Here is a 22081-nt window from a genome sequence, read left to right as displayed (position 1 = left end):
TTTTATATTTAGTTATAGATCAGGGATGCGTTTTAAAGCACGAATTCTAGCAATTCATCAGAAGCGTTTAGATAACTTCGACAACCGGCTTTGGAAGAAAAATGAGGACCAATGTCTTCTTATTTTGTGTTTTAGCACCAGTTTATATCATCTTAATCGGTCACATAAATGGCGATTCTGTATTTGGTTGTGGGGGATTTGTCAAATCTGACGTCGATATCAACTTTTCTTTAGTTGAAGTAAGTTATTCAGTGTCAGTAACGAGTTTTTGAGAAAGCATCATTGACATTAGCATTGTATACAATCTATACACCTTATCGCTATTTGTCCGCCATTGCTGGATATCACACAGGTTCCCGTAAAATGTTGACGTCATAAAACAAAATATCTGACGCCACAATGGAAAAGTGATTGTTGTTGACGTCAAAAGTTCAATCAGCTTATCGCTAATCCCGGCTGACCCGGCCGCTTGAACTTTTCACGCATTCTGTGTGATATCCGGTAATGGCGGACAAATAGCGATAAGGTGTATTGTATGGTATCGGGTCGTTCCGTCCCCAATCTGATTCAGCCCCAAGTTGATCCGGCTTAAGTTAATCAGGCCCAAAGTCAATCCGGCCCAAGTCGATCTGGCCCAAAATCTATCTGGCCCAAGTCATTCTGGCTCAAAGTCGATCCAGCCTAAAATAGAAAAATGAATAATCTTAGTCTGCGAATACTCTAATAAGCTGGGGCTGTGTGACGTCAGAGCTATTCCCATATCAAAGAGTGGATATTTGCCCGTCCAAAATAGTTGTGCTGCTTAGCAGCTTCTAGTGCCGACAAACGGCCTTGGAATAATATAAATCGGGTATTAATTTTTTCATTTTTCATTTATCTCTTCATTTATGTAAGTTTTACCTACCTGCCTCCCTTTATTTCACAGGCACTTGTCTCATAAACAAAAAATTCCTGTATACCTTAATATAACACAAGGTACTTAACTTGCATTTAGAAAAATCAGTGGCGGATCCAGAAATTTTCATAAGTGGGGGCCCACTGATTGACCTAAGAGGGGGCCCGCTCGAGTCACGCCTCAGTGATTCCCTATATAAGCAACCAATTTTTTTCCCAAAAAGGGGGGGCCCGGGCCCCCCCCTAAATCCGCCTCTGAAAATGTCAGGTGGTGACGAAATTCCGTTATAAGCAGCTTTGTATATATCAACCCCACTAAAGCTTGTTATATTGTAAATCTAAATTGATTTATCTTTACAATAGTGTATAACATGCCTTCAATTGTTGTCGGAATCATCCGTAGCAATCCTACCCAAGTATGTCGATCGTAATAATTTTGCAAACCGCTGAAGAATTGGCAATAAACGCTTCACGTCTCCTTATATATATCGATTTCCGATTGGTCAATTTTATGGGAAAGTCTAAATAATTTTCAGAGTTATCTGATCTTGTTTCATTTCATATGTTAAGTGAAGAGAGAGTCTGAATAACATTGACGTCATAATTAATCATTTACTGCGAGACGTGTATTGCCAATTTTGTGTAGGTTGACGAAATAATTACGATTGACATACTTGGGTAGCAGTGGTCTCGCTAGCCCAAAATAGAAGGGCGTTGCGCCCTGGGTACCCTCGGCCGCGCCCTGGGTGCCATCATCCGTGCCCTTCTGCCCTGACGTCTTTTTCCAAAATTATCTAGTGCCGTTTTGGTAAAATTTTGTTTTTTCATCGATTTCTGATCTCCAAGTTAATTACATATATGACACCTGTGTGATTGCCCCCAGGTTAATCATGTCATTACGCTCAATTACAATGATAAAGACTTCAAAGGTGTTAATAACTAGGTAATTTAATTAGGACAATGTATCTTTTTGTCATACTTTTGATGAATGTGTCAGCGAGTGTGTTTAGCTTGGGTCGGCATTTTTGATCTCCAAGACACAATGGAAGAGCGTGTATATAAGTGAAGACTTTCATGACTTTGGAATTGAATTTAAGTCATCAAAATAAAACTATGCCTTTACAGAAATGCCTTCCATCTCAACTTGTTAGCGACAAGCACAGTTTTTAATTAACCTAAACGTGGTGGAAATTGATTTTGGAGTTACTGCCCCTGTTTTAGCTTATTACAAATTTGTGCTCTTAAAATATTATCTAGTATAAAAAAAAGGAATAAATTACCAATTGAATATATAATAACATAATAATGTTACCTTAAAGATATTAGCTGTCTTTGAACATATTAAAAAAAATATATTGCAATTTCTACTTGATAATTATACTTTTAGCAATCCATGTTCTAAACATTGTTGAATTAGTAATGCTCTCAGTTTCAGGTCATACGATGCATTAAAAGTTATAATTCCTATATATAAAAATAAACCCACATATTCTTTGATAAAGGGTAGAGTGAAGTTAAACTGAAAAAACATATGTTGATGAAGATGTACTATATCATTCATAACTACACAAACAATGAAATAAAGACATTAGTTGAAAAGCATCTTTATTTAAAAAAAAAAACATATATACAGTAAAAAAAAGAGAGATTCGTTAACTCGTGATACACACAGAAACGTAGACAAAAAAAATGAGCAGTGCCTTTTTTTATCATAATAAGTGCCCTGCCCTCCACTGGCACCCTGCCCCTTTTGATTTCTAGCTAGAGCACTGGGTAGGACTATTACGGATGATTCTGACAACAAAAGTAGGCAGGTTATACACCATTGTGAAGATAAATCAATTTAGATTTACGATATAACAAGCTACTAATCGGTCACATAAATTCATTCCCAAGTCATTCTGGCTCTAAAGTCGATCCAGCCTAAAATAGAATAATGAATAATCTTAGTCCGAGAATACTCTGACGTCCAATGGCTGTTTTGCCAGATAAGCTGGGGCTGTGTGACGTCAGAGCTCTTTTCATATCAAAGAGTGGATATTTGCCCGTCCAAAATAGATGTGCTGCTTCGCAGCTTCTGGTGCCGACAAAGGGCCTTGGAATAATATAAATCGGGTATTAATTTGTTCATTTTTCATTTATCTCTTCATTTATGTAAGTTTTACCTACCTGCCTCCCTTTATTTCACAGGCACTTGTCTCAAAAACAAAAACATCCTGTATACCTTAATATAACACAAGGTACTTAACTTGCATTTAGAAAAATGTCAGGTGGTGATGAAATTCCGTTATAAGCCGCTTTGTATATATCAACCCCACTATAGCTTGTTATATCGTAAATCTAAATTGATTTATCTTTACGTAACAATAGTGTATAACATGCCTACAATTGTTGTCGGAATCATCCGTAGCAATCCTACCCAAGTATGTCAATCGTAATAATTTTGCAAACCGCTGAAGAATTGGCAATAAATGCTTCACGTCTCCTTATATATATCGATTTCCGATTGGTCAATTTTATGGGAAAGTCTAAATAATTTTCAGAGTTATCTGATCTTGTTTCATTTCATATGTAAAGTCAAGAGAGAGTCTGAATAACATTGACGTCATAATTAATCATTTACTGCGAGACATGTATTGCCAATTTTGTGTAGGTTGACGAAATAATTACGATTGACATACTTGGGTAGGATTACTACGGATGATTCCGACAACAAAAGTAGGCAGGTTATACACCATTGTGAAGATAAATCAATTTAGATTTACGATATAACAAGCTACTAATCTGTCACATAAATTCATTCCCAAGTCATTCTGGCTCAAAGTCGATCCAGCCTAAAATAGAATAATGAATAATCTAAGTCCGAGAATACTCTGACGTCCAATGGCTGTTTTGCCAGATAAGCTGGGGCTGTGTGACGTCAGAGCTCTTCCCATATCAAAGAGTGGATATTTGCCCGTCCAAAATAGATGTGCTGCTTCGCAGCTTCTGGTGCCGACAAAGGGCCTTGGAATAATATAAAGCGGGTATTAATTTGTTCATTTTTCATTTATCTCTTCATTTATGTAAGTTTTACCTACCTGCCTCCCTTTATTTCACAGGCACTTGTCTCAAAAACAAAAAAATCCTGTATACCTTGATATAACACAAGGTACTTAACTTGCATTTAGAAAAATGTCAGGTGGTGACGAAATTCCGTTATAAGCCGCTTTGTATATATCAACCCCACTAAAGCTTGTTATATCGTAAATCTAAATTGATTTATCTTTACGTAACAATAGTGTATAACATGCATACAATTGTTGTCGGAATCATCCGTAGCAATCCTACCCAAGTATGTCAATCGTAATAATTTTGCAAACCGCTGAAGAATTGGCAATAAACGCTTCACGTCTCCTTATATATATCAATTTCCGATTGGTCAATTTTATGAATAACATTGACGTCATAATTAATCATTTACTGCGAGACGTGTATTGCCAATTTTGTGTAGGTTGACGAAATAATTACAATTGACATACTTGGGTAGGATTACTACGGATGATTCTGACAACAAAAGTAGGCAGGTTATACACCATTGTGAAGATAAATCAAATTAGATTTACGGCATAAAAAGTTTTAGTGGGGTTGACAGCCGAGACACTGCATTTTTAATTGAATATCACTGTATGACATTTTTCTAAATCACGAGTTAAGTACCTTGTGTTATTTAAAGGTATATAGGGAAAAAAAACTGAGGCGAGTGCCTGTGCTCTATTTTCTCACATTTATTTTAGACAGTTTTCACAGTGACTCATCGATTCTTGCATTTTAACTTTCATTTTGAAAGGTTGTCATGTGATCACAAGAAAAAAGTAAGGCACAATGGACTATGGGAGATGATGAATGCAAATGACCCTAGGTCAATACCTCGTTCATTTACGATGCAAGTAATGTAAATGTCCAAGAGCTTCCAATTGTTATCGTGGTTGACTACTAAATCTTTACAACCAATCTCCTGTAAAGGTGGTGAAAGTAGTGGTTGGTTCTAAATGTATAATACCGATCTCTTATAAAGGAGGTGAAAAAAGCATAAATATTTGCATATTTGCATCTCAAGGTCGCGAAGTCTCTCGTACGGTAACTTGATGTCCATTTGAAAATAAAAGTAAAAATGTCTGACAAAACAGCTGTTGGAATTCAGAGTAATCTCAGACTAGAATAATCTATACAGCCTTTTGAGGAACCGTAGCTCATAGGCCTTATGTTATTTTTTGACTATTTATTGACCATAGTCAGTTCCGCAGCTAGGTATTGTATTGAATTTCTAGACAAATTATGACATAAAAGTTCTGATGGCATTATTTCGTAATTAAATTGCTGACCTGGTCAGTAGAAATATAATTAATCCTTCCCATCTATTAGCTACAACTAATTTACAACTGCAAATAAACATATTAATATATTGAGCCAAAGTAAAACATTCATAGACTAGTTGATGATGAATATTGTTTTGTATAACATGTATAAACATAATCATGTGTTTATATTGTTTCTAGGTGAAGCTGTATACCATGCATGGAAGTATAAAGTATCAGACTGACTGTGCTCCTAACACTGGATACTATCTCATTCCATTGTATGACAAGGCTGACTTTAAACTGAAAGTAGAACCACCTAAAGGATGGAGCTTTGGTAATTTATGTTTAGTCATTGTTAAAATATTTTAGAATCCATGTTTTACTCTCGCTAATTATAAACATGATATAGAGTAAAAACAATAAAAAATTGGGATTTTAGGTCTTCAATGAGTTACAACTCAAGCCAAATTTATATTAGGGTAGTAATGCCCTTTATCATCAGGTGTCAAACAGTCATTTTCAGTAACTCTTAGCGTCAAATTGGTTAGAATGTTACCGTGATTCGTCAAAATATCCTTATCGTGATTCGTCAGAGGTCTCAAATAATTGTTACTGTCATTTTTGGAAAAAAATAACATTTGGCAAGAATTTTTACCATTATTCGACTGAAGGTACCCCATAACCCCCTCATATATATATATATATAGAGCTTCTGAAATTTTTCAAAACATTAGAAAATTTGAGATACATATTATTACTGTCAAAATTCTGTGAAACAGAATTCTTAAATTTACTGTAAGAAAACCAGTCTGATAACTCATATAAAAATAGATGTCTTTATCCTTCATCAGGCAAGGTATCTATTGTATAGGAAGTAACTGTTTGTTCATACCATGCCTATTATTCTCAATTCATATGATTCCTAGCTGGATCAGAGCTGCATATAGATTCATGATGTTTGTACAGCTCTGTGTGCACTGTCTTAACTGGATATCTGACTTTTAGGTTTGGTTTAAGAAAATGATATAAATCTTTAATACTTATATGCTTATTGATCAGATCTTTTATCGGTTGATGCTATTTCAATCTAGATCAGCAGTGGCACCCCCTGTTATTTTTACAATCAATGCCTTCGAATGGTGACATATGGTTATATGTTGGACCAACCCCATTAACCTGGATTGGAAACCCCATTTAGAAATTGCTGGATCCACCCCTGATATCAGTTTGTACTTAAATTACTGTTTTGATTTTACTGTTATTATATTACAGAACCAGAGAGTGTTGAATTGAAGATTGACGGCACCACCGATCCATGCAGTCGTCAAGAAGACATTAATTTCAAGTTTACAGGGTTCTCTGTCAATGGAAAGGTCATAAGTAAAGGTCAAGTAAATGGACCATCTGGTGTGACAGTTACACTGCACAAGTCAGGGTCACCAGACATTCTACAGACTGTTACAACAGCTGAAGATGGCAGGTAGGTACCCTTAAGTGTTACCCGACTGTGTGAGGGCTGTACAGCCAGTCAAGGTCATTAAAAACTCCCTTTATCAAGTGTTACAGTTAAAATCCATTCAAAGTTCTTGGGAAAAAAACTTGTTACCTCCCCTGAACCTATCCTGATTTTAAAATTTACAACATTGATTAACCATGAACATGCATTGCTCTCTTTTCATCCCTTTTAAAAGTTGTTTCTGTGCCTCACACAAACATGCGCATAAAGGATCCTTGCTGATATGCTTGTTTCTAAATTTACACATATTAGGTAGACAGTTAGAAAATATTTAAATCTTTCTTTTATTAGGTTATGATTTATAAGCAGCAGATATAAGAATGAATAATTAGAATATTTATGACTTTCTACAGCAACTTAAACATGTAGAGAATGTAATAACAAATTCATATTTTTCATGTCATGAACCTTTTATGGCCGACTTTTTGTTGAAGTCAGTACACATCCACTTTATTTAAACTCTGGTTGACGGTTGTCTCATAGGCAATCATACTACACCACCTTATTTTTATATGAAACCCTCTATAATTTCTTTTCCAGCTACATTTTCAGTAAAGTCATGCCAGGGGACTATGATATAAAAGCAACAGCTTCTCCAAAATATAAATTCATACAGGTAAGATCTGCTTTATGTAAACATTCATGTATCTTTGACAGAAAAAAGGAGACTGTTGCCTTTAGAATCAAAGATGAAGAATGAACTTTTGTTTTGAATAAATTTTCATTTTATATAATTGAATTTTTCTCGGTACTAATAGGATTTCAAATATGAACAGAAATATGCAAATTTTACAAACATTGTGGTTTCAAAAATACATTTATTTTAGCTAGGAGAACCCAAGTGATTGTTAACAAATTTTATAATAATCTTTTTAGTTCTTAACAGTTTGTTTAACGTGGCTCTGCCCTTTAACATTGGGCATATTTTAACGCATGTTTCTCACAACAAGTGCCTTGGAAAGGTCACTCTTAGGGGTCGTCTCAAAAATAACTTAGACGACATTGAAATGCAGGCGTGTATGAGAGCACCCTTTGGGATGTAAACAATCGATGCAAAACGTTCTACAAAACTGGATAAACGTAGTCATAAATACAGACTGCTTTCTTCATTTTTCACCTGGAAGTTTAAAAGGACAGTAATATACATGGTATAAGCATAACATTAAAATATAAGTAAACTATAAATAGTGACATGTCAGTGATATTGTTTGCCTCAAATAACAGCCTAAGTTTGGCCTTTTCCTCTAGAGAAAATTCCCAATTACTAGAAAAAAAATGGCTTAAAATTCCTCCCAAAAAGTTTTACATTTTCCCCAAACAGTGATGGCATTGGTAGTAATGTTTGTAAATATCGTATACATGTTATTATTTTGATATTAAAAAGCACTTTTGAGATCCGGTTTTCTGACCAGATCATCATGGTGTTTGTAACACATGTAGTTTTCAATGCATTAAGTACCATCATTGCTTCTGTTTCTTTCCCTTCTTCAAAAAGTACCTTTCCGGTTGATAATGTCTGACAACCAAAATATACATGAAAAAAACAGTGCAAAAAAGACAGTAAAGGTCAGCAAAAAATCAGAGATGTATTTAGAATAGAATAAACAAATTTCCCAATTTCAATAAAAAATATGCAATTTTCCCAATAAAAAACGGTAGAGGTAGTTTTGAAAAAAGACAACAATATCACTGCATGTAATAGGTGGACAATACATTTTGTATCTGGATATATAAAGAAATTTAAAAACAGTTTTATAAAAATGGTCTATTTATTTACACTTATTTTAGACTTGTAGCAATTTTAATAGCTTGACCTATTGCATAGATATCTAATTTTATAAAGTGTAACTTACTGTATATACAATCATGATATTAAATATTAAATATTTTACAGCAACAAGCCAAAGCTACAGTGACGGCTGATAATGGTGATGTAGGAAGTTCTATAGTGATAGCTGGTTATCAAGTAGTTGTAAGTATAACAATGGTGTATATATTGTCTTACAGCAGATTTCATTGAGTGTGTTGGCAAAGGTAATATTTTTGGTTAGCTTGCTTGCTGTAAAGATCATTGAAAAATAATTAAATTTCACAAGCTAAAATGCGTTTAATTTATAATATTTTTGGTAAATTTTAATAATCATTTGTTAATACTGTTAAAGTTATCAAGCTGATCTATCCTTACTGACTAAGCAGAACAGGCTTAGACATCTTTGACACAAAATGAAGCTCGTTTAATCCATTTGTTGCACTTACTCTTCTCATATTGTAACTGACAACTGATATTTCCATTCCATATATCATTATGTAGAAAATCTTATATCTCACATATTACACAAAAGAGGTCAATATTAGGAATGTGAATTCATTATTAATTTAATTATCCCTTCCTGAGTATCTCAGTTTTAAGGTGGTACCCAACACCTTCACTAAAATCAATTTGGCTCGTTTAATTTTCATAAAATTTTGAAAAAGTATTTACTTTAACCCTTTGAAAAAAATATAAAAATTTCAAAATATTTGAACCAACCAATTTATCAGAAAAATTACACTGGTTATATAGCAGTTTGACAGACACTAATTTTGATCATTGAGAAGCTTAATATTCCCCAAACAACACAACGTAATTAAAACGTTTAGCTAACTTTACAGTTATCTCCCTGTAGTGTTAGGTACCACCTTAAGTGGTGTTTGTGCTGCTCAACCTTTCATTTTCTATGTAGTGTTTAAAAATTACAATCATATTAGTTAAAAACAAATGACCTTGCTATTAACCAATACATGTCTAATTTGTTAATCATGTTACTATATTGTAAATATAATGGGTATGTTTTAGTTCTTATAAATCTTTGTTTTTAGGGAAAGGTACAAAGCGAAGGAGAACCAATCAAGGGAGTTAACTTTGTACTCTTTTCAAAAGTTGTAAACAAACAGGTAAATATGAATTTTATGCCCCATTTATGGGCATTATGTTTTCTGGTCTGTGTGTCCGTTTGTCCATTCGTTTGTCCGTCTGTCTGTCCCACTTCAGTTTAAAGTTTTTGGTTGAGGTAGTTTTTGATGAAGTTAGAAGTCCAATCAACTTCAAACTTAGTACACATGTTCCCTATGATATGATCTTTCTAATTCTTATGCTAAATTAGAGTTTTTACCCCATTTTCACGGTTCACAGTACAGAGAAAATGATAGTGCTGATGGGGCATCTTTGTATTAGGGAAACATTCTTGTTTGTTCAACTTTATTTATTTCTTTTGGTATTTGAAACATTCATTTTAATAAGGAAAAGACAAGTCATCAGTTGGAAGTTGATATTTATAAATGTATCACCTTACAAATCAAAGTGTTGGAACTATTAATATGAAAATTCAACTTTCTTTCTGGTATCTGAAATTCAACAGTTCCAGTATTTATTAGTTGTGATAAATGTTTGATATAGAATCCGTGACTAATTTGTTTAAAAAAACTCATCAATAGATATAGGAAGATGTGGTATGAGTTCCAATGAGACAACTCTCCATCCAAATAACAATTTATAAAAGTAAGCCATTGTAGGTCAAGCTTATACATTATTGTGGTTAAGCCTGACAAGGCTGTAATATTTTACAGTATCCACAGTTGATATTCATTGTACAGTTTTGTTACACATAATTCAGTGAATTTACGATGATTATTCACTTGTTAACTTGTTAAATTTTTATATATTTTATCATAATGCCCTTAACAAGAAGGATGAAGATACTTTAGTACTATTATTTTATTTATAGGATGTGCTGGACTGCGAAAAATCAGTTCCTAAAGGATTTGTCTCCCCTGACAAGCAGGAGTCCTTATGTTATGTTACATCAAAGGACGATGGAACATTTACCTTTCCATCTCTGCCTGTTGGAGAATTTAGCATTGTAAGTATAGAAAAGGATGTTTGCTTGAAAATAGAAATAGCCAGAAATAGATGATAAACTGAGTAGTAATTTCAAGACAAAAAAAACAAGTAACTTCTGATTGAAGAAATGAATACTATTGATAAATTTGCACTTTTTGCAGATTGTTGTTCGATATATGAACAGTTCTGTATGAAAAAATATAATACATGTGCTAGAAAATAGAAATAGCCATAAATGGATGATAAACTGAGCATTGATTTCAGGAAAATAAACCAAGCCACTTCTGTTTGAAGACCATTGATAAATTTGCACTTTTTGCAGTATGTTGTTCAATATATGGAACGTTCTGTATGAAAAAAAGTATAAGATGTTTGATAGAAAATAAAAATAGCCCTAAATAGATGATAAACTTAGCTTTAATCACAGGAGGAGAAAAAATCTAACCACGTCTGTTTGATGACCATTGAAAATTTGGCACTTGCTGCAGTATGTTGTTCAATATATGAATAGTTCTGTATGAAAAAAAAAGATATACATATAGATTCTTACATTGATACGAGTGGATTAGCGGATTTAGCCAATCGAGATAGTTAAATTATCAATTTTAAAGTCTGAGCCTTGGCGACGACTTTAAAATTTATAATTTAACTATCAAGATTGGATAAATCCAATAATCCATGAGTAACTATGTAAGAATCTGTTTCTTTAATGATTAAAAAATACATTTTCTTTTTTTATTAACCGAAAATCCCCTTCGGGTGCCTTTCACATTGCACGAAGTTGTCAATTTCATTAACACCTGTCATAGCATATTTTGATCCATCCAGTTAGCTATAAAGGTCATGACCCTTAAAATCATCCAATGATCTTTTAAGATCACCGGCAACCACATGTTGATTAAATGTTTTTATACAATGGGTTTGGAAAGGGATAAAATTCCGTAGAATTAGAGAAAATATTTTACAGAAAATAAAAATAGCCATAAGTAGATGATAAACTTAGTTTTAATTTTAAGGGAAAAAACCCAAGACACTTCAGCTTCTTTTTGGAGAAATGAAAGTTAGAACCGTTGATGAATGAGCATTTGTTGTAGTATTTTGTTCAATATATGAACAGTTTTGTATGAAAAATTTAAAAGTTTGTTTCAAAGTGAATGACATGATAATTCTGCTTCTTTAATAATTTTCAGGTACCATTTTTCAAAGGAGAACATATTAGATTTGATGTTGTACCTGCAAGTATGGAGTTTAGAGTTCTTCATAATGCAGTCGATTTACAGGTAAAATATACTTTTAATTAATAATTAGAACACTCCAGTATCATGATGTAGGGTACAGGACAATGACACAACAACTCAAAGCCAAAATATACTAATGTATATTATATATCTAAGACAAACTCATGTTTCTTCAAATTACAATGTAACATAAAAAGATAAAAACAAAGCAAACTCAGTGATTGCTTTTCATAAAAAAATATTCCAGTCTAACGATAAGGATCCACCTGAAATGTACGCTTGGGGCCAGCACTGTATATACAAATTGATGTCTTCTTTTCAATGTGGAATTAGTTATTTATCTTTTCATATATGCGTTATACAGTGAAGTATAAAAAGAAAGAAAAAAAAAGGTTTTTTAACCCAGATTACATGGTTTACACTAAAATGGAAATGAAATAGTGTATGCATGACATGGTTTCCAGTGCACACATATCTTTATTTCATTTAAGAATTGAATGCTTCTTTTTGTAACTTCATTGGGGTGTAAAAGTGTTGACCAAAGTACATTTTGTATGAATCGCGTAAGCGCTTCTTTCTAAAAATGTGCACACGGTCAACGCTTTTACAACCCTATGAAGTGACAAAAAGAAGCATTCAATACTTATAATTACATTTTTTTAACTAGGATCATACTTATAATTACATTTTTAGCTAGGATCATCAAGTTTTTATTTAATTCATCTGTGCACTATTGTGGGATCTCCTGCCATCATGAATGATAATTTTATTGTGTAGTGCAATTGCTTAAGGAATAACCCGAGATGTGCAGTTAGCCAATCAGAATAATGTATTATAATGAAACATACAGCTTATGTAATTATTTCATTATGTTTTATTTTATATTGCAGCAAACTTTCCAAGTGTCAGGATTTTCTGTTAGTGGCAGAGTTATCAACTCTGTAAAGGTAATTTTTTTATTTCAATAAGTATAACTTGATGGTACCCAAATTGCACCTATTTTGACAGTTTTTTCACCTATGTTTATTTATGATCCAGACCAAAGTTCCCATTATTTGTTTATTTTGAAGATGTATCATTATTCACTATATGGTTCCACAAATTTAATTTTGAATCTATAATGAATTTGACATTAAAAAATAGGTTTGAATATACCTTCAAATGATCCATGATTCTGAAATGAGGAGTACCGAAATTGCATCCATGCTTAAATTCCCAGCCTTAAAAATCGATTTACAGATACAGTTAACTTTCGTTGTCTCGACCTCGGTTGACTCGAAATTTAGGATGAGTCGAAGTTTTCACTTGGTCCCGACCTTTATTCCATACAAAAACTGTATGTAATTCGACTCCTGATGGGTCAAAATTGGATGAGTCGAAATTTCGGTTGAGTCGAACTAAATTTACGGTCCCAAGGTAAATAAAAACATTCAATATTCATTTTCTATCTCGAACTAATACACAAATGTCAAAACATAACCTCCGGGATTTAAATGGATTGAATAGTTAATCTATAATGAATCCGACATTAAAAAATAGGTTTGAATATACCTCCAAATGATCCATGATTCTGAAATGAGGAGTACCGAAATTGCATCCATGCTTAAATTCCCAGCCTTAAAAATCGATTTACAGATACAGTTAACTTTCGTTGTCTCGACCTCGGTTGACTCGAAATTTAGGATGAGTCGAAGTTTTCACTTGGTCCCGACCTTTATTCCATACAAAAACTGTATGTAATTCGACTCCTGATGGGTCAAAATTGGATGAGTCGAAATTTCGGTTGAGTCGAACTAAATTTACGGTCCCAAGGTAAATAAAAGCATTCAATATTCATTTTCTATCTCGAACTAATACACAAATGTCAAAACATAACCTCCGGGATTTAAATGGATTGAATAGTTAATCTGACAATACAGGTGTAATTAAATTTTCCGGTCACTGATAACTGTATTGATTTATGACATGCTATTTCCATGAGTGTTTACCGGTACCTAAGATTATCTTTTATGGAATTTTGATAAATAATTAGTGATACATTGTTAATGTTCATGAAAAAGTATTTAAGATGTTTACAAAACAATTAATTTGTGATTTACACTAATGAGCTTGGGTGTGTATAAAGTGAAGATTATGGCTTCCGTTGATGATCACCAAAAAACTCAAACGGCGTCATTAATCTTGTTATATTTTCTTTTGAAAAGAAAGAGTGAGATAAAACAAAATGAATAGAAATCAAAATTTTCCTTAATCTCTTGTATCAATAACAGAATAAACAATTTTGTAAGCTATAACCGACCTGAATAACGAAACTATTGATTGGAAATTACTCTCTTGGAAAAGCCATAGGTTTTTTTTTAATTGAAACAATTGAATAAGTAAAAATAATGTCATTATAATATTATTATAATAAAAGACTGTGACATACAAATACATTGATCCAATACTAGAATATCGATCCCCTTGCCATATTCACCCGGATTTATTTTAGCTTTACCAAGCTAAGCAAGGGTTGTGTCCCTTAGATTGTCGAACTTCCGGTGTTCGTTTGAGTCGAACTACGTGTATCTCGAAATATTTCTCTGGTCCGGCTGACTTCGACATAATGAGAGTCGACTGTAATTTGTTTTATTTCTACAAATATTTAGAACAATTGGACATTTATCTGTGCTTACTGTTCATTTCTTTAGAAATGGAGAATTATAACATATTTTATTTGCACATTTTTAAAAGATGACCTTTTGGTGGACGTCGCATGGCAACGTTTCTGTACATTTTACCTTCTGCAGTTATACTTTATCTGTTGAGGTATACTGTGAACATTTTGTGAATATTTGAATATATTAACTTTAATATATTGAAAGACGTGCATAATGTCAAATAGTAAAAATACAAATCGTTTCATCTCTAACATGTAAGATTTCCGCTGCTACTTTTACTAAATAGGCACAATTTGGGTAATCGGTGCAATCTGGGTACTGTGACGTTATATTCTTTCTGAAGTAAATTTTACTCCATACATGTAATGTAACTCTTTTAATGTCCTGTAAATAAATTGAGTTTTGTATTTTCATTCAAAAGCATAATTTTAGGGATTAAACAATGTTTTGTTTGTTTTACTGTGAAAGTACTGTATGAAATGCATTGTAAATAGATTGATCTGTATTATAAGACCACCTGTCATATGAGTTAATTTGTGCTCTCCTTTATGTGGTAACTTTAAACAGGTTTCACTGTATATTAATGTGGAATACATATATTTGTGTTTTTCTTTAAGGGATCTGGAGTTGGGAATGCTGCAGTATATGTGAATAGTAAAAAACAGTCTACAACAAAGTCTGATGGAACTTATCATTTGGAGAATATGAAAACAGGATCATACATCATCAAAGTAGAGGCTGACGACATCCTGTTTGATGAAACCAGTGTTAAAATATCTCCTAATACTCCACATCTACCTGATATTGTAGCTACCAAGTAAGTTAAATTTGTAGAGTAACTAATCCAAGAATGGAATATATAAAGATATTCAACAAGTAACTGAACAACACATTATTTCAAGAATGTTTGTAGCGCATAAGTTAATTGTCAGTCTTGTTTGGTTACAGGTTGAAAATGTTTTGATAATTTAATTCTAAGATAAAGTATTCTTTTTATAACATACACCATGGTTTTGTTTAATGGAAATTAAGTAGAAATGAAGGGAACTATGTCTTTTTGTACATATTCTGAACTGTTTTAATGGAACATTATCAACAACCTCTTGACAACACATATTGTTGTATTAAACACATGTGAAATTATCTATTTTTATTTCACTGGGAAATCACTGTATTTCATTGAAACCAATATTATTGCATAGCAATATAATATTTCACTCAGAAACTATAAACCAAAAGTTAGCATGCAATAAATTCTAATATTGCACTAGTGCAATAAATCTTTCAAAATTCATGACGTCATCAACGACAAAATCTTAGTTTAAACCAATTTTTACTTTCAAATATTATATTGCTATACAATAAAAGGGTTATTACATGAATATTGGGGAATATTGTCCCTTGTAGAACATATATTGCACTCGCAAGCTCGTGTAATATAAAATTCAACTCAGGACAATATTCCCCAATATTCACGCAATAACCCTATATTGTTATTTATTTGTTTGTAGTTTCCACTGTGGCAAAAATATCTGAATTACCAGTAAATACTTAAAAAATACTTCAAAATAAAAATAAAAATGACATTACCAATAAAAAGAAAACTACAGTTTAAAAGTCAAGACAAAAATCATCTGCATTATCTTAGCTTGTTTGTTGGACATACTGTGATACTCCTGATAAATTCTGTCCCTACCTTAACAATTATTCTTATTTCTTGTATTGTATGTGATATATTTTACAGATTCAGCCTTTGTGGTCAAATAGTCATTGATAAGCTTCCTGAGGGTCTTAGACAAGTACCTCCACAAAGAAGAGTCATCTATTTCCCAGAAGGGAAAAATTCTGATGCTGTATCCATAGCAACAGATAAAGATGGAAAATTCTGTACCCATGCTGCATCAGGCAAATATTTGATAAAGGTACAACCAATGTATAAGTTAAAATGTATAATACTTAGGTGGTACCTAACACTACAGGGAGATAACTCTGTAAAATCAGCTAAACGTTTTAATTACGTTGTGTTGTTAAGGGAATATTAAGCTTCTCAATGATAAAAATTAGTATTTGTCAAACTGCTATATAACCAGTGTAATTTTTCTGATAAAATGGTTGGTTAAAATTTTTTGAATTTTTTATATTTTTGTCAAAGGTTCAAAGTAAATACTTTGTCAAAATTTTATGAAAAATAAACGAGCCAAATTAATTTTAGGGAAGGTGTTGGGTACCACCTTAAAAGCATTTGATAGAAAATAGATTACTGTAAAGCAACTCATTTTATTGCACATTTAGTCTGTTCCTGCAGATATTGCAGCAATTTATTTTTCTGATTTTCTGATTTTTTTTATGTGTTTATTTGAAGTTGGAAGTTTTCATATTTACATCAATTTCTAATTAACAAAACAATGTCAGCAGATATCAGTGAATGACTCTGATTTGATCTTTAATTGATTCACTTGTAGGTACATCTCACTGAAGAAGAGATTGCTGGAGGTCTCCAGATTATTCCCAGTGAGAAGTCTATCATCATACCTAATGCTCCTTTATTAGATGTCATGTTTACACAGTTTAGAGCAAAAGTTACAGGAGCTGTTGCTTGTCTAGGTATGTGTTCCTTTTCAATTACTCAAATACAAGAAATGGCCTCAAAACTAGATTCAAAATTTCATTGAAGTAAAAAACTGAAAAAATAATGAAAAGAAAGCTTCAAGAATATAGATTAACTGACAACATCTGTGTTTTCTACAAGGAAACATGCTTAAAAGCAGATTCTAACATTTATTTGAGTCATTATAAAAGGTGTAGGTTCAGTAAGACCCCTTTTTGGCCCCAAATTTAGCAGTTTTACAAAATTGTGAAAATGTAATCTTTTAGCTATTTACTAGAAGGAAAGTAGAATGCTTCTGCTACATAAATATGGGCTGTTTTTGACAGTACAATGCCAGTATATTGGGTACTAGCATCATTAAGTCATGCTAAATTACTGAAATCTTCACAAGTTTAACATGATAGTTAAATTTTAGACGGTTTCCGTCTTAAATGAAAGTGGACGCATTCGTGTTCATTCATAATATTCAAATGTAAGTTGTATTTAATGATAATACACAACATATTTAAAGGTTGAGGGTAAGCACGTATGCCTCCACTTCCATTTTTGACGAAAACCATCTGAAAAGTGACGTTTTTTGGCATAATTGATAGATTTTTCATATTTAAACTTGAATCGGAGTGTTTTTAATGACTCAATCAATTAAAATCTTTCACATAAACTAATTGAACCGATTGAAATAGACACTTAAGTCTTTAAAAAGTGTCAAAAATCTTTCGTTAGATGAACCTGAAATTTGAGGCCAAAATCGGCCCTTTCCGGACGTACTCCATTGAACAATGTTTAACCATATGCTTTGGGCCATAAATTATGATTTGTTTTTGCTTTTGTTACATTAGAAATGTAGTGGATTTTTTTTTTTTTTTTCTTAATCATTATGTTTTGAGGGATTTATCTGTATCTATTATTCCAGGGTCAATAACTTAAAGTAAAAAATGGGTTGATAAAGCAGGTAACTTTCAAACTGTTGTACTATATAACTGAAATGTTCTTTTCTCATTAAACAGAGAAATGTGGATCCATGGAGGTATCCCTTGAGGCTGTAGGCCGAGATGACTTTAAACAAACAGTTCAGGTAAATATGCATAAGTTAATTTGACATTTCGGCCAAATAAATTGTGGTTTTTCGTTCACACAACCAATTCTATGAACAAACATTGACAAGAAGACTTATGAAGGCTCAGGCTTGACCACAAAATAAAAAATGATGCTGTATTTTATGATATGTATGTTTGGATGTCAATTAATATTCATAGTACAAATGTAGTAACATTTTTATGGGCATATTGTTGAAATTCTTTTGGCAGAAGTACAACTCCATCTTTTTATTGTTCACTGCTCACTCATCAAAAAGGTTCACATTGTGGATTGCAGCTGATATTGTATAATATACATGTGTAGAAAACCGGATAATCTATACTTATTCCTAACCAACCTTAAATATATTTGCGTATGTGATTATAAAGTAACATTCATGTTTAAAGTATTTTGATATTAAATTTATAATTTCAATTATGATATAAAAGTCAAAGTTATGATGATGGTTAACTATGACAAATTTTGTTTTTAAGTATTGTGATATGTTTTTATTTTGTTTTAAAGGTGAAAGAATCTGGGAAAGAAGGCATATTTTATTTTGAAAATGTGATGCCAGGAAAATACAAAGGTATGTATATCGACATGTCTGCATGCTTTTATTTTCATGATTGATAGTGTACAGTCAGCATGATTTAATATTTTAACTGCAATCTTTTGAAATGAATAAATATTGAAATTAATAATTAGTATATACAGTGTAACCTGCCTAATCCGACACCTGAGTAGTCCAACATCCTGCTTTAACTGACACATTTTCATGGTCCCAAAATATACCTATCCTTGCAGAAAAAAAAGTATTCCGACACCCTGCTTAATCCAACATTTTTTCTAGTCCCCCAGTGTGTCGGATAACACAGGTTACACTGTAATGGTTTCTTAGAAAATATGAATTGATTTTGTAATTTGTCATGATTTGTTGGCTATATGGGTTAAACTTTATGAAGTATATATTCCAGACTTTTGGTCTTGTACTACTTATTAGATTTAAAATTGGAAATTATCAGTTGACAAAATCTGTTTCCTTCCATTGATCATCTTGGAGTTAACTTCAGTCTTCAACTTATCAATATGTAAAACATACATGATTATCTATTTAAGAGAAAAAAATGTTTTTCAGTATTGTAATCTTATATACTTAAATATCAATATGCTCAGACTTACTGTTCAAACTCTTAAATTTCACATTTACTTGTATATCAGATTTAAGGAAGACATTGTTTTATTTTAGCCATTTTGATGCATGACACCTGGTGTTGGAAGGAGAAGACCATTGACATAGAGGTCACAGATAAAGATCTAACAGGGATTAAGTTTATACAGACAGGATATATACTTAAATGTAGTATCTCACATGAAATTAAGTTGGTAAGTAAATTGTTGATATACAGGAGGGATGCTATTATTGACTGGTTTTAAACTTAAACAACTGTGAAAAGGGGTGGACTAATTGAAAATCTACAAATTGACTCTGAAATGAAGAGATATATTGATTAAGATACTTAAATGTATTACCTAATATGAAATTTAGTTGGTAAGGAATTGTTGTCATGGGAATCATGTTGAAATTTTGTAGTTGTTTGTAAACCATTGTATGAAATAAACACTTAACTGAAAATTTATCTGTGTAATGTTTTTGTGGGCTATGTTTGTTTTATTTATCTGTGTAATATTTTTGTGAGCTATGTTTGTTTTATTTTCTTAATGCCAGTTTTGTTTAGCTTCTTTTTATTTTTAAAAAAATAATTAAACTCTCCCTATGGAGTCTTACTATCTTTGATAAAGTGAAAATAAACGTTTTAATATATACTCTATTAAAAATGAAGGCTAAACAGTTTCTCTTCTTTTGTAGCATTTTGCCCATGAGAAGAAAGTTGGGACAGTTGGATCATTCAATTTGAACAAAGGAAAGAATAGATTCTGTTTAGCCCAGCCAGGTGTATATAAGTTGACACCAGATTCCTGTCACAAGTTTGAAAAGGATATATACACATATGACACGTAAGTTTGTTTGGATACATACACTTATGACACTTTAGTGTGTTTTGAGTAAAGAATACACAAATAGCATGTTATTAAACATGTTAAAAAAAGAATCAAGAGAGAAAGTCAAAATAATAAGTTCAAAGAATTTAAAAGCAAAGCAAAGTCAGGTTAAATAAGTTGGATTGGGACTGAACAAATTTATTGTTAGTTAATATTTTACAGTTATGTTCTCATAAAATTACAGTGAAATAGAAATTAAATAATTATAATAATACAAACAAAAATTGAAGCATTTTTTTACTTTCAAAATTTGATCTAAAAACAAAAAGTAACTGTGATGACAAGTTACTGTGATGACATGATTGAGAGGAAAATATAAACAAATATAGCAAGGAAATTATTTGTGCAATATTCTGTTCATGTTCAATTTGTAATTTCAGATCTAGTCCAGAGTTACTGACCTTGACAGCAGTTAAACATCTGATAGAGGGCAGTGTTACAACAGAAGAAGCTGTTCAGGATCTGGCAGTTACACTTTTGTAAGTGTTTTGCTTTAGTTCTATATATATTTATTGCAATCAGTTTAATACTTCTAAATTAAATACCCGTGTTAACACATAAATGAAGTCAACTATTGAAATAAGCAGTTACACCTAATTTGAATTAATTTATTAATGATCAACTATTAATTTTTACTCACTTTTAAATCAATAATAATTGTATGAAAAGTATAATGTAAAAAAAGATACTTATGAAAAAAACTAACATATTCCAGCTGGGATATTTACTCAGTAAAACATAATTTGACATCATTTAATTACTACACATAAAACTATTTCAAAACAAGCAAATGGTTGAAATATATGTATGCCTTATATTATAGATCACTGGTGGATAAAACTCCAATTGTCCTTGGTCCACTGACTACAGAAAACAAATCCCCACCAGCAGATTCCAAAGATAACAAAGCTCTACAACCAACTGGACCATTTGTATACAAGTTCTCACACTGGGCAAGGTAATATCTCATGTACCTCAGTCTCCTTTATAATGTTAAACTAATTTTTGTTGAGGTTATTCATGTGCTTACTGCAACAATTAATTCACAACCTCAATTAAAGTCAAAAGAAATTTTATATAAAATTTGTAAGCCAGCGACTCAGGAATGACAGTTGTTGTTTGTGTTGACATGTTGTGTTTTTGTTTCAATTTTCTTAAAACCCAAAGAACCCAAACATTTGTGTTGTGCATGAATGTTTTGCAAAAGAACTGTCTGCAACATTTAATATCGAAGTGTAAACCGAGGGAATAAATTGTAATGGACTCAATACATGTAATGTATATATAGATATAGTTATATACTTTCTGTTCTTGCATTTCATATAAAATTAAATAAAGTTAGCTTTATAGAAGATTGTATCTCATTTCAGAACTGGTGAAAAGCTGGAAGTTAGTGTTAGTTCTAAAGAGCTGTTATTCAGTCCTGCCAAAACAGAAGTGGCTGTTTTAGGAGGTAAGTAGATATAAGAAGATGTGGTATGAGTTCAATGAGACAACTCTCCATCCAAATCTATACTATTAAATGAGAAGACCTCATTTTGGGTGTCGCTTCTCTTCTTTCCACAATAAATTAATCAACACGCCTCTGTGTCCTTTAGGTACAGTGCATAGTCGCATTTGTCATCCATTCATATGATTATTCAGATTGAGTTATTTTGGGAGAAAATCGAGAAAAAGGGCATCCGGATATTGTCCCGTCATTGGACAAAATTGTAAGTCAGATTATACTTCCGGTTTGCATTTTTCTGTATACTTTGAACATACATATACTACGAATAAAGTGTATTTTCAGAATTCTATTTGC

At 32.1% G+C, this 22081-nt stretch overlaps 1 protein-coding gene across 2 annotated transcripts in view; it reads left to right on the top strand.

Annotated features, from left to right (window-relative positions):
• Positions 1 to 48: 48 nt before the first annotated feature.
• LOC143082935 (BOS complex subunit NOMO1-like) overlaps positions 49 to 22081 on the top strand; it is a 34962-nt gene continuing 12929 nt past the window's right edge. For both annotated transcript variants that reach the window (XM_076258978.1, XM_076258977.1), the window contains exons 1-19: positions 49 to 239; positions 5433 to 5568; positions 6507 to 6714; positions 7291 to 7366; positions 8645 to 8722; positions 9610 to 9684; positions 10515 to 10649; positions 11821 to 11910; positions 12759 to 12815; positions 15146 to 15345; positions 16273 to 16450; positions 16991 to 17132; positions 18144 to 18211; positions 18739 to 18802; positions 19463 to 19599; positions 20084 to 20232; positions 20658 to 20756; positions 21101 to 21235; positions 21648 to 21730. In XM_076258978.1, coding sequence (XP_076115093.1) covers positions 102 to 239; positions 5433 to 5568; positions 6507 to 6714; positions 7291 to 7366; positions 8645 to 8722; positions 9610 to 9684; positions 10515 to 10649; positions 11821 to 11910; positions 12759 to 12815; positions 15146 to 15345; positions 16273 to 16450; positions 16991 to 17132; positions 18144 to 18211; positions 18739 to 18802; positions 19463 to 19599; positions 20084 to 20232; positions 20658 to 20756; positions 21101 to 21235; positions 21648 to 21730 — 2248 coding nt within the window. In that variant the 5' untranslated portion in view covers positions 49 to 101. The remainder of the gene's footprint in view (positions 240 to 5432; positions 5569 to 6506; positions 6715 to 7290; positions 7367 to 8644; positions 8723 to 9609; positions 9685 to 10514; positions 10650 to 11820; positions 11911 to 12758; positions 12816 to 15145; positions 15346 to 16272; positions 16451 to 16990; positions 17133 to 18143; positions 18212 to 18738; positions 18803 to 19462; positions 19600 to 20083; positions 20233 to 20657; positions 20757 to 21100; positions 21236 to 21647; positions 21731 to 22081) is intronic.

The sequence above is a fragment of the Mytilus galloprovincialis genome, chromosome 7 (assembly GCF_965363235.1).
Source record: "Mytilus galloprovincialis chromosome 7, xbMytGall1.hap1.1, whole genome shotgun sequence".
Taxonomy (NCBI): Eukaryota; Metazoa; Mollusca; class Bivalvia; order Mytilida; family Mytilidae; genus Mytilus; species Mytilus galloprovincialis.
Note: the sequence above shows the minus strand (reverse complement) of the source record. Positions and strands in the feature narration are given on the sequence as shown.